We start from the raw sequence: 12,500 nt of genomic DNA, 5'->3' as shown, positions 1-12,500 counted from the left end.
TTTTTCAAATGGGATATTAACTGCAATTGTTTCTCAATATTTTAAAGCAATTTTTTCAATTTACTAAAGCAACGCCTTTATCCCTGAATATATGGAAATTACTCAGTAATATAAAATTTAAGAGACTCTACGTACAGTAACGTCATTGTTCTTGAACATAAGTAAATCATTCGTCCTTTCGATAAAGTTTGCAAGAAGGAAACCTAAAATTTCGTTTTAAAAAATAATTTAAATCCTTCTCCACTCCTCAGTGTTAGTGCATTCTGATAAAAACCAACCAATAGTTATGGGGCGTAATTATATTCTTGAATATAAATAAACCATTCGTCCTTTCGATAAAGTTTTCAAGAAGAAAACCTAAAATTTCGTTTTAAGAAATAAATTAAATCCTTCCAAAGCCACCTCTTTCTCTCCCAGTGTTAGTACATTTTGATCAAAAGCCAACCAATAGTTATAGAGCCTACTTATATTCTTGAATATAAGTACATCATTCGTCCTTTCGATAAAGTTTGCAAAATAAACATAAAATTTCGTTTTAAAAAAAATCAAACCCTTCAAAAGCCACCTCTCTCCCAAAGTGTTAGTACATTTTGATCAAAAACCAACCAATAGTTATGGAGCCTACTCCTAATTGGATCACGGCTTAGCGTGAACCATATAACACAGCACAAAACAGCACGGAATAAAATATGATTTATTTTCAGGTGTTCAACGGCTGTGTATTTCATGCGGACCAGTACGTGTGGCGAATTTTTTTTTCCCAACGTTCCGAAGTATTTCGTATATAAACTCGTAACTTAATTTAGGCGTGGGATTCGTAGCAAATATGCAAGGATCTACAGATGCTGAAGAGAGGTACATGGAAAATTGAGGAAAATAAAAATTCTCTCTCTCTCTCTCTCTCTCTCTCTCTCTCTCTCTCTCTCTCTTTCTCTCTCTCTCTCTCTCACACTCTCTCTCACACTCTATACACACACACACACTCACTCACTCACACACACACACACACACACACACACACACATACATATATATATATATATATATATATATATATATATATATATATATATATATATATATATATATATATATATAAGTGTTTGCACTTTTCTGTATATATATACATACAGAGAAGTATGTATATACATACATAAATACATTCACACAAATATACAAGGATATACAAGTCTTTGTTGAAAAATTACAATATATTTCTATATCGCTTTATTATATATATATATATATATATATATATATATATATATATATATATATATATATATATATATATATATATATATATACATGTATATATATGTATGTATATATATATGTATGTATATATACATACATACATACATACACATGAAATCCAACTTGCTCACATATACATACACGTGCTAACGTATACCACACTCAGTACCTGCCTCTTCACATCAACTCTAAAAAAAGGTATTCAAGCTGCGAGCAATCACAGGCTGACAGACTGAGCAAATATCGTAAACACAGCGGTTTCAAAAATGGCTGAGCTAATAGACTCGATCCCATTTCCAGGCCAAGAAAAAAATAATAATAAATAAAATTGAACGAACTTGAAGGACAGTTTATGAAATTATTTTATTGCTCGAGTGGACGTGACGGCTGAGCCACAATCTCGGGATGAATTGAAGTGAATATAGACTTTGGACCAAAGGCCAAGCACTGGGACTTATGAGGTCATTCAGCGTTGGAAAGGAAGTTGAGAGTAGGTAGGTCTGAAAGGTGTAACAGGAGGAAAACCTCAAAGCAGTTGCACTATGAAATATTTAAGAAAGAGAATATGAAAGGAGGTACAGTAAAAGGAATGAAAGGGGTTGCAGCTAGGGGCCGAAGGGACGCTGCAAAGAACCTTCAGCAATGCCTACAGTGCACCACATGAGGTGCAATGACGGCACTACCCACCTACGGGAAATCTCGGGATGAGAAATATGGTAATGAAGTTAATATCAGGCTTTGAAAATGTAGGTAAAAGAGTTGGACCGTGTGTGGGACAGTCTCCCTGAGGATGTGCAAATGGAACCTCGAAAGTTCAAGCGAAGATGCAATGCGTTGCTACACTAATACAATCCCCCTTGTGCTTTAATAATTTACTTACATTTTATCTATCTGTTTATTAATTTCTAAATTTCTTTCTGTATTTCCCGTTACCTTCTGTTACTTCTTTCGAATGAACACCAAAATATTCATTGGAAGCTTGAATTTCAAGTCAATTGACCCTTTGGACTTCTTCCATATGAATAGGGTTTATCTTCTGAAGAATAATAATAATAATAATAATAATAATAATAATAATAATAATAATAATAATAATAATAATAATAATAATAATTTTGTGGTTTGAGTTCATTTTTAAGTTAAATTGGCGTCACAGAGGCATAGGTAAACTATATATTAACACAAGTATCTGCGCAAATTAAGCGTAAACGAAAAGTCTTTTAAATATCGAAATGAATTCATATTTAAGCTTGATAAGCTTTAGAAATATAGATTAACTTTTTTTTGTCTAACTGTGAGTTATATGGGCGTCACAAAAGCTAATGTAAACTATTCACTAACACTATTACTTACACTAGCTAAATCGAAATGCAAAAATCTTTTAAATATTGAAAACTAACAGTCATAAAAAAACACAGATACACAAATTACGAACAGAAAAATGCCCCTACTTGCAACCCCTTTCGTTCCTTTTACTGTACCTCCTTTCATATTCTCTTTCTTCCATCTTCCTTTCCACCCTCTCCTCACAACTGATTCCTAGCGCAACCGCGAGGTTTTCCTCTTGTTACACCTTTCAAACCTTTCACTGTCAATTTCCGTTTCAGCGCTGAATGACCTCATAGGTCCCAGTACTTGGCTTTTGGCCTAAATTTTATATTCAATTCAATACGAAGAGAAAATGAGAAAACAGGTAATTTAAATATTATCAATCGAATACGATATTATATTTTCAATCTAATATGATATTCTGTTGACATATCTTAATTTTTTTCTTCATCATCAAGGAGTAAAATAAGACATATTAAAAGAGATTTTGCACAGGATAGATAAAAATACAGCATGTCTCAAATTTCGATATTATCCCTTCCAAAATATATTATATTGATATTAACCTTTTCTTTTTCCCCAAGTAGGAAAAGAACACGAATTGAAAACCATTTTACAAACGATAGATACAAACAGAATACGTCCTAATTTTGATTATAGTCCTCTCACCTTTCACACTGGAACGCCCTCTGTGCTACTTGATCTCACAGGCAATGTTTGTGACAGCATATTTCCGCCTCGATAAAAGAAAGTTTTGGGAAGGTACCTTGTCGCCTCCTCTCGGCGAAATTATTCGAACTATGTTGCCAGGGAGGAGGAAGAGATGCCGAGGAAGAGTGTCGGTATTCATCTTTTTAGTTTTCTGTAAAAGAAACCTATTGTGCCCGCTTTGTCTGTCCGTCCGCACTTTATTCTGTCCGCACTTTTTCTGTCCGCACTCAGATCTTAAAAACTACTGAGGCTAGAGGGCTGCAAATTGGTATGCTGATCATCCACCCTCCAATCATCAAACATACCAAATTGCAGCCCTCTAGCCTTGGTAGTTTTTATTTTATTTAAGGTTAAAGTTAGCCATGAACGTACGTCTGGCAAATATATGGGACAGGTCACCAACGGGCCGTCGTTAAAGTTTCATGGGCCGCGTCTCATACAGTATTATACCGAGACTACCGAAAGATAGATCTATTTTCCGTGGCCTTGATTATACGCCGCACAGAAAACTCGATTGCGCCGAAGAAACTTCGACACATTTTTTACTTGTTTACGTTTGTCTTTCAGAAAGAGGTGAATTAGTTGTTTAAATAATGATGTGGGTATTCAGAAATTTCAGTCTTTATAGCCTGACATTGACTTTTAAGAACTTGATTTCTGAAGAGTAAATGAATATTTCCATTCTGACTTCACCAAAAGGCACTAAAAAGGTTATTGCCAGGCTACTTAGAATGGTAATCAATTTATTAATTTGTTCATCATTAATTCCATTCTAATTAATTGACTTCTTCCTGTATCCTATCACCTTCTGTTACTTCTTTCAAATGAACACCATATTCTGTGGAAGCTTGAATTCCAAGTCAATGGACCCTTTGGTGGGCTTGTTCCATATGAATAGGGTTCATAATAATAATAATAATAATAATAATAATAATAATAATAATAATAATAATAATAATAATAATAATAATAATAATAATAATACCTTGATACGTCAATAACTGCTATTCAATAACTGCGTTATTCCTAAATCTGTTTAAGACGGCTATTAATCCTTACAAACTGCCTAAAATGCTTTTGATTACATAATCCCAAACAGAAAGAAATATATATGTAAACATTCACTCACTTTAAACGTTCTTTACATATACCTTTAAAATTTCATGGCGCAAAAAAAAAAAAAAAATGTGAATAGTGAACAAATGCATTTTACATTTAGACAATCGGAATGGAATGGAGTATAGAGTTTAGGCCAAAGGAAAAGCACTGGGACCTATGAGGTCATTCAGCGCTGAAAGGGAAATTGACAGTAAAAGGTTTGAAAGGTTTAACAGGAGGAAAAAAATCGCAGCTGCAAAGCGAATCAATTGTTAGGAGAGTGTTGAGGAAAGTCAGATGGAAGAAAGAGAATATGAATGGAGGTACAGCAAAAGGAATGAAAGAGGTTGCAGCTTGGGGCCCAAGGGACGCTGCAAAGACCCTGAAGTAATGCCTACAGTGCACCACGTGAGGTGCACTGACGGCACTAACCCCTCTACGGGGATTTTGACAATCAAATGGAGAGTATTTATATTGAAAAGTTGGTTCCAAATTTACAGATTCACAAAAAGTCGATCAAAGCCTACATTTCTAGATAGCGTACTTGAAGGTATTTTAAAATTACCCATTTAAAATCACTCATTAAAAGGATCCATTTGTTTATTGATGATTATCGACCTATTTTCATAATTTAGTTTCTGTTTTATTATGATTATCTTTTCTTAATTTCTCATCACAAATAAAGGAAATTTACTTTGTGAAAGGTTTATTGGGATTTTTTTTTAAGTAGGTTCTCATATTTGACAATAATAATAATAATAATAATAATAATAATAATAATAATAATAATAATAATAATAATAATAATAATAATTAGGTCTTTCTCCTCTAGAACAAGAACGGATATACATAATAATAATAATAATAATAATAATAATAATAATAATAATAATAATAATAAAAATAATATGAAATTGCATTTCAGGTTAACGTGGCCGTCAATTAAATAATAATAATAATAATAATAATAATAATAATAATAATAATAATAATAATAATAATAATAGATTTGAAATTGGACTTCTTGTTAACGTAGCAGTCAATTAAATAATAATAATAATAATAATAATAATAATAATAATAATAATAATAATAATAATAATAATAAAAATAATGATAATAATAAGGTATTCGGAACTGCAATTCATGATAAAACCTTACTTTGGGAAACTGCCTTAAATACACTGGCATAATGATTCACTGTACCATAGAGACTCTAGTTTTGTTTAATATATACATATATAAACATCAATATATGCATGCATGTATATAATTATGTATTTATATACACACACACACAGGTACGTATGAATAAATACACTAATAATATAAGGAGACTTGAGAAAGTCTCAAGTCTTAACCAAGCCAACCTAGGCTTTCCCCCAGCCTTGCTAGCCAAGCCAGTCATTAACGACTCTCTCTCTCTCTCTCTCTCTCTCTCTCTCTCTCTCTCTCTCTCTCTCTCTCTCTCATCTCGCCCCTTCCTCACTCTTCTCACGTCCCTCAACCCCTTCCCTTTCCCGTCCCCCATCTTCCTCCTCCTCCTCCTCCTACTCTTCCTCCTCCTCCTACTCTTCCTCCTCCTCCGCCTCCTCCTCCTCTCTTCTACATTCATCCTCCTGCTACCTCGGCGAGGACAGACATCGGATGAAGTAAAGGAACGAGTATTTTAAGCTGAAAGTCTAAAATGCTTGGGAAGCGAATTCAACCGGTATTATTGGTTTCACGGGGATTTTCTTAAGGGAGGAGGAGGAGGAGGAGGAGAGGAGGAGGAGGAGGAGGAGGGAGGAGGAGGAGAGGAGAGAGAGAGAGAGAGAGAGAGAGAGAGAGAGAGAGAGAGAGAGAGAGAGAGAGAGAGAGAGATATATATATATATATATATATATGTGTGTGACTGTGTGTATATATATATGTGAGAGAGAGAGAGAGAGAGAGAGAGAGAGAGAGAGAGAGAGAGAGAGAGAGAGCTGTCGAATGAAAGAGAAAGACACAAAGTAAAAGAGATTAAGATTAGACAGTGAATAGTGAAAAAGAGATAAAGTGGAAGAAAATTTAGCTAAGGTATTAAAAGAGAGAGAGAGAGAGAGAGAGAGAGAGAGAGAGAGAGAGAGAGAGAGAGAGAGAGAGAGAGAGAGCAAGTGCTAGAAGGGTGTGAACGATAAGAACGATCTCTCTCTCTCTCTCTCTCTCTCTCACTGAGAGCTGTCGTCAAGCCAACCTGTCGTTTAACAAATACACAACATCCCTCCTCTTCCCCTCCCGCCCTTTCAACCGATGGGGACTTTGGATGCTCACCCATTCCGTTAAATGCGTTTCTTTCCACCCAATTCCCACCACCACATTATTTCCCCCACAACACTCTTCCTAAAACCCCCACTCTTATCTTCCCTTTATCTCCAAACCTCTTTGTCCAATCACACCGGCAGGAAGATCATTTTCTAACTGATTCCTTCGCAGTCTGTAAATTTCATTGGGAGATAACATTCCCTCCTCCTGTTCCAGGCCTTCTCTCGCATTCCAGTAGATTCCCATTCAGATCCCTACTTTCTTCTCCTCCAGGGGAATGGTGGGGACCAAAAGATAATCTACTGATTCCTTCTCAGTCTGCATATACCGTGTTTTATTCTTCAGCAGGTCAATGGGAGATACAATTCCCTGTCTCATGTTCCAGTTCTCTCGCATTCCAGTAAATTCCCATTTAGATCCCTACTTTCTTCTCCTCCAGGGGAATGGTGGGGACCAAAAGATAATTTACTGATTCCTCCTCAGTCTGTATATAACTTTTTTTGTCCTTCACCAGGTCATTGGGAGAGATACAATTCCCTCTCTCATGTTCCAGTTCTCTCGCATTCCAGTAGATTCCCATTTAGATCCCTGCTTTCTTCTCCTCCAGGGGAATGGTGGGGACCACAAGATAATCTACTGATTCCTCCTCAGTCTTCATATACCTTTTTTTTTATTCTTCAGCAGGTTATTTAAGGGAGATACAATTCCCTCCCACCTGTTCCAGTTCTTCTCTCGCATTCCAGTAGATTCCCATTTAGATCCCTACTTTCTTCTCCTCCAGGGAAATGGTGGGGACCGTGAGAAATCTACTGATTCCTCCTCAATCTCTAAATACCTTTTTTTGTTCTTCAGCAGGTCACTGGGAGATACAATTCCCTCCCTCCTGTTCCAGTTCTTCTCTCGCATTCCAGTAGATTCCTACTTTCTTATCCTCGCGGGGAATGGCGAGGGATATCGAGCGAAGCGGTGACCTTTTCCAAAGCAAGTTACGTCCATAGGTAGAATTGATTAAACCGCGAGCGTTGAATTTTTAATCCCTACGATCTGGAGTGTATTTGATGTCGTTACCGTCGACGGACGGATATATACAGACTTTCGGAAGAATCCCTGAGGACCTTTAAGGATTCATGCAGGATGTGTGGATGGCTATAGCAGCCCCCAGGGTTGGGGGGATGGCTTTGGTGGTGGTAGGGAAACGCCCTCCGGTATGAAATGTCCTATCTACAAAGAGGAATCCTTGAGGATCTTTAAGGATTCATGCAGGATGTGTGGATGGCTATAGCAGCCCCCAAGGTGGGGGGTGCCTTTGGTGATGGTAGGGAAACGCCCTCCGGTATAAAATATCCTTTCCACTGAGAAGAATCCTTGAGGATTTTTAAGGATTCATGCAGGATGTCTGGATGGCTATAGCAGCCCCCAGGGTGGGGGTGGAGGGTTCTTTGGTGGTGGTAGGAAAACGCCCTCCGGTATAAAATGTCCTTTCTACAAAGAGGAATCCTTGAAGATCTTTCAGGATTCATGCAGGATGTTTGAATGATTCTAGGATCCCCGGGGGCGGGGGGGTGGAAGGGGCGGCCTTAAGGCATGACAGGGAAACGCCCTCCAGTTTAAAATGTCCTTTCCACTGAGAAGAATCCTTGAGGAACTTTAAGGATTCATGGATGTCTGAACGCTTCTAGGAGCCCCCGGGAGGAGGTGAGGGCGCCTTAGGAAACGCCCTCCGTCATGAAATGTCCTTTGGTACACTCGTAAATGATTCCCACTCACACACAAACATTTACACAAGAAAGTATCAACACAGGTGGTCTTTCCAACAAGCACCTACCCGCTAATTCGACGATGTAGACTCCGAAGGGACATGTTGTTGAGTACGAAGGTTGTAGCGGGGGAACAACAACTGTTGTGGGAGAGGACTCCTCAGAAAATTCACGAAATTTACGATGAAATGGATGGGGGGAGGGGTGATGATGGGAAGGATGACAGGACAGGACAGAAGAGCCGAGGAAGAACGGAAAATGGAAAGGAAGTGATGGATGAAGAAGAAGAAGAAGAAGAAGAAGGAGGAGGAGGAGGAGGAGGAGGATGAAAGCAGGGAGGTGATGATAAAGATGATGTTGATGACGATGTCTAGGATAACGAGAGAGAGGAACGAGCGAGAGGAAGTGGCAGCAGCAGAAGGAGACGAAGAAGAGGAAAAGAGAGGAGGAGAAGAAGAAGAAGAAGATGCAAGAGGAAGAGTAGTGGTGATGGTGACAACAGAAGTGGTGGTAGTAGTAGTGGTGGTGGTGGTGGTGGTGTAGATGATGGTGATGACGCAAGGTCTGGCCTCTCCCATAGCTTGCTTGCTTGAGAAGGATTCGCAGGAGCGGGTGTCGTCCTCAGAAGCCTGGAGGCATGAGGAAGAGTAGCAGGAGGAGGAGCAGAAGGAGGGTTATGACGACGACGACGACGACTAGCAGCCTGCTGGGGAGGGAGCACCACAATGATACACATCAAAATATATATACACACAGACAGACACCACACGAGGTCAGGGCACCATGATAACTCTCGCGGCCTCTCTCACTGGGCCGCTCCACTAATATAGCCTGGCGGAGGAGATGTACACAGAGGAGTTTGCGACTCTGCACTGGTCTCGCCAGCCGGCTCGAGGCAGGCCCTTTCGCCACCACCACCACCACCGCCGCCGCCGCCGCCGCCGCCCGCCCACCGCATCACACCTGCCCTCTGACGGCGGCACCAACGACGTCGTAGTCGTCGTATCGTCGTAGGTCTCTCTCTCTCTTTCTCGCCACAGGCTCTGTCACCATTATATCCTCCACTTCTTTACCATATCCATTCCTTCATTCCATTCTGTCAATAACCCTCATTATGGAATCCTTGGAAGGATTCGAGCGGTAGGAATCTGGACTCGTATATTTCCCCCTCGTTCTGTTCTAGGTCAACATCACTCGAGAATCCTTCGTAGGATTCTACTCGTGGGTAATTCATTCATTTTCATTCCTCAGACCATTCCAAACATCCTCATTAGAAAGTCCTTCGTAGGATTCTGCTCGTGTGGCAAACGTCATTCATTTTCATTCCTCAGCCCATTCCAAACATCCTTATTAGAAAATCCTTCGTAGGTTCAAATCCTATAACAAACAACGTATACATTTCCATTCTTCATTCTGTCCGAAACCATCATCACTCGAGATTCCTTCGTAGGATTCAACTCGTGTGGCAAAACGTCATACATTTCATTCCTTCTTCCATTCTGGAATATCGTCACTCGGGAATCCTTCGTAGGATTCACCAATTGTGGCAAAACGTCATACATTTTCAATCCATCTTCCATTCTGAATTATCGTTACTCAAGAATCCTTCGTAGGATTCACCTATTGTGGCAAAAGTCGAGAGTCCTTCGTAGGATTGAATTCGTTTTGCAAACGTCATACATTTCCAATCCTCAGCCCATTCCAAAACATCATCATTAGTCTGAGAATCCTTCGTAGGATTCAACTCGTGTCGCAAACGACATACAGTTTAATTCTCAGACCATTCCAAAATCATCATCACTCGAGAATCCTTCGTAGGATTCTACTCGTGTGGCACACGCCATACATTTTCATTCCTCAGACCATTCCAAAACATCCTCATTAGAAAATCCTTCGTAGGATTCAACTCGTTTTGCAAACGTCATACATTTTCAATCCTCAGACCATTCAAAACATCTCATTAAAAAATCCTTCGTAGGATTCAACTTGTTTTGCAAACACCATACATTTTCAATCCTCAGACCATTCCAATAAATCCTTTCGTAAAATATCCTTCGAAGGAATCAAGTCGTTCAGGAAACATCATATATTTTCATTCCTCAGCCCATTCCAAAACCGTCTTCATTAGGAAATCCTTCGTAGGATTAAACTCGTGTGGCAAACGCCATACATTTTCACTCATTTCATTCCAAAACATTCTCATCAGAGTAACCTTTGAAGGATTTAACACATTTCCTAAAACCCATATATTTCCATTCCAAAAACCAGCACAAGAGAATCCTTCGAAAACCTCACATCCTTTCGTTAACATCATACATTTCCATTCCTCCTTTAGCCTAAAAATCATTCTTCAAGAATCCTTGGCAGGATTTACATTTCTTATCCTTCTTCCTTTTACAAAACACCATTATTCAGGAATCCTTCGTAGGACTCAGATCACGTGATTAACGTCATAAATCTCCAATCCTTGCTCGGTTCCTAAAAATCCTCATTACAGAATCCTTCGCAGGAATCATCTCAAGTGGCAGACCTTTATTTATCTTCCTTATTTGCATACATCCTACAACTGCAGGATGTCAGGATATAATTCTTATTGAACGATAGTAGAGCTCCATCCGTTATTTATCCATTTTGTTTGAATATAACTTATTATAGTAAGATGCTAGGATATAATCCTTATGAAGGATAGTATAATACCAATTCAATTTTAGCTACATATATCCTACTTTAGCAGGATGCTAGGACATAATCCTTAAGAAGGATAGCACAACTCCAATTTTATCTACATATATCCTACTATAGTAGGATGCTAGGATATAATCCTTAATAAAGAGAACAGAATATAGAATTTAGGCCTAAGGCCAAGCGCTGGGATCTATGAGGTCATTCAGCGCTCAAAGGGAAACTGACAATAAAAGCTTTGAAAGGTGTAACAGGAGGTAAACCTCGCAGTTGCACTATGAATCAATAGCTAGGAGGGGGAGGAAAGTCAGATGGAAGAAACAGAATAAGAACGGAGGTATAGTAAAAGGAATGAAAGACGTTGCAGCTAGGGGCCGAAGGGACGCTGCAAAGAACCTTAAGGAATGCCTACAGTACACCGCATGAGGTGCACTGACGGTACTACCCTCACTACGGGGATAATCCTTAATGGAGGGAATATGACAATAATCTCTCTTGGTCGGGAAGAATCCAGACGTCCACACGAGACCTCAGGCCGCCTTTGGGTAAAGTCCCGTGCTGGCATAAGCCACCTCACCCTAAGTCAACCAACGTGACAGCAACCGAGCAACTTAATGTAGCGTCAGTTGAAGGAATCACTTTCCATCAATAATTCACAAACGTGTCATCAATTTCATCTTGGCAAATTTGCTCCTCAAAAAAAAAAAAAAAAAAAAAAAAAAATTGCAAATGGCGATGCATCACTAATTATGACGTCACAATGGCCGGTCATAAATAATTTAATGGACGCCGGGAGGCGGAGCGAGTGTGTGGATGACACTGGAATAAATTTCATTTACGGTGGCGAGGACGAACAATACTTGAGGTGTACACACAAACATTGCGGCATATACATACGTACGTACATACATACACAGATACATACATACATTATATATATATATATATATATATATATATATATATATATATATATATATATATATATATATATATATATATATATATATATATATATATATATATATATATATATACACACACATAAACAATGTATATACACGTATGTATCGGAAACTGATGACAACATGCAAAAGCAAGTCTGTCGTATCGAGTCATTTACAATTCAAGAAACGAAACCAGTCCATTATGAATGGAACCAAAATTGACTAGTTACGCAATGAGAATAGAACTTCGAGTTTTGGTCAGATCTTTTCATACCCGAAGACATAATGGTTTCTCAGTGAAATTTTAGGAGAGTTAGAAGCCAATAACAAACAGGATTGCCTTTGGATGTTTTTAAATTTCTAAACGCGACTTCTTTGAATCATTTTCAACACCAGTCACCATAGAATTAACTGAATATAGAATTTAGGCCAA

General features: G+C 38.5%; 1 protein-coding gene across 1 annotated transcript in view; it reads right to left on the bottom strand.

The window, feature by feature from the left end:
- The window catches only part of LOC136836405 (loricrin-like), a 549,155-nt gene extending 539,375 nt beyond the window's left edge, over nt 1-9,780 (bottom strand). The window contains exon 1 of the mRNA XM_067100612.1: nt 8,507-9,780. Coding sequence (XP_066956713.1) covers nt 8,507-8,541 — 35 coding nt within the window. The 5' untranslated portion in view covers nt 8,542-9,780. The remainder of the gene's footprint in view (nt 1-8,506) is intronic.
- Between the last annotated feature and the right edge of the window lie 2,720 nt (nt 9,781-12,500).

The sequence above is a fragment of the Macrobrachium rosenbergii genome, chromosome 56 (assembly GCF_040412425.1).
Source record: "Macrobrachium rosenbergii isolate ZJJX-2024 chromosome 56, ASM4041242v1, whole genome shotgun sequence".
NCBI lineage: Eukaryota > Metazoa > Arthropoda > Malacostraca > Decapoda > Palaemonidae > Macrobrachium > Macrobrachium rosenbergii.
This window is presented reverse-complemented; position numbering and strand designations above follow the sequence as displayed.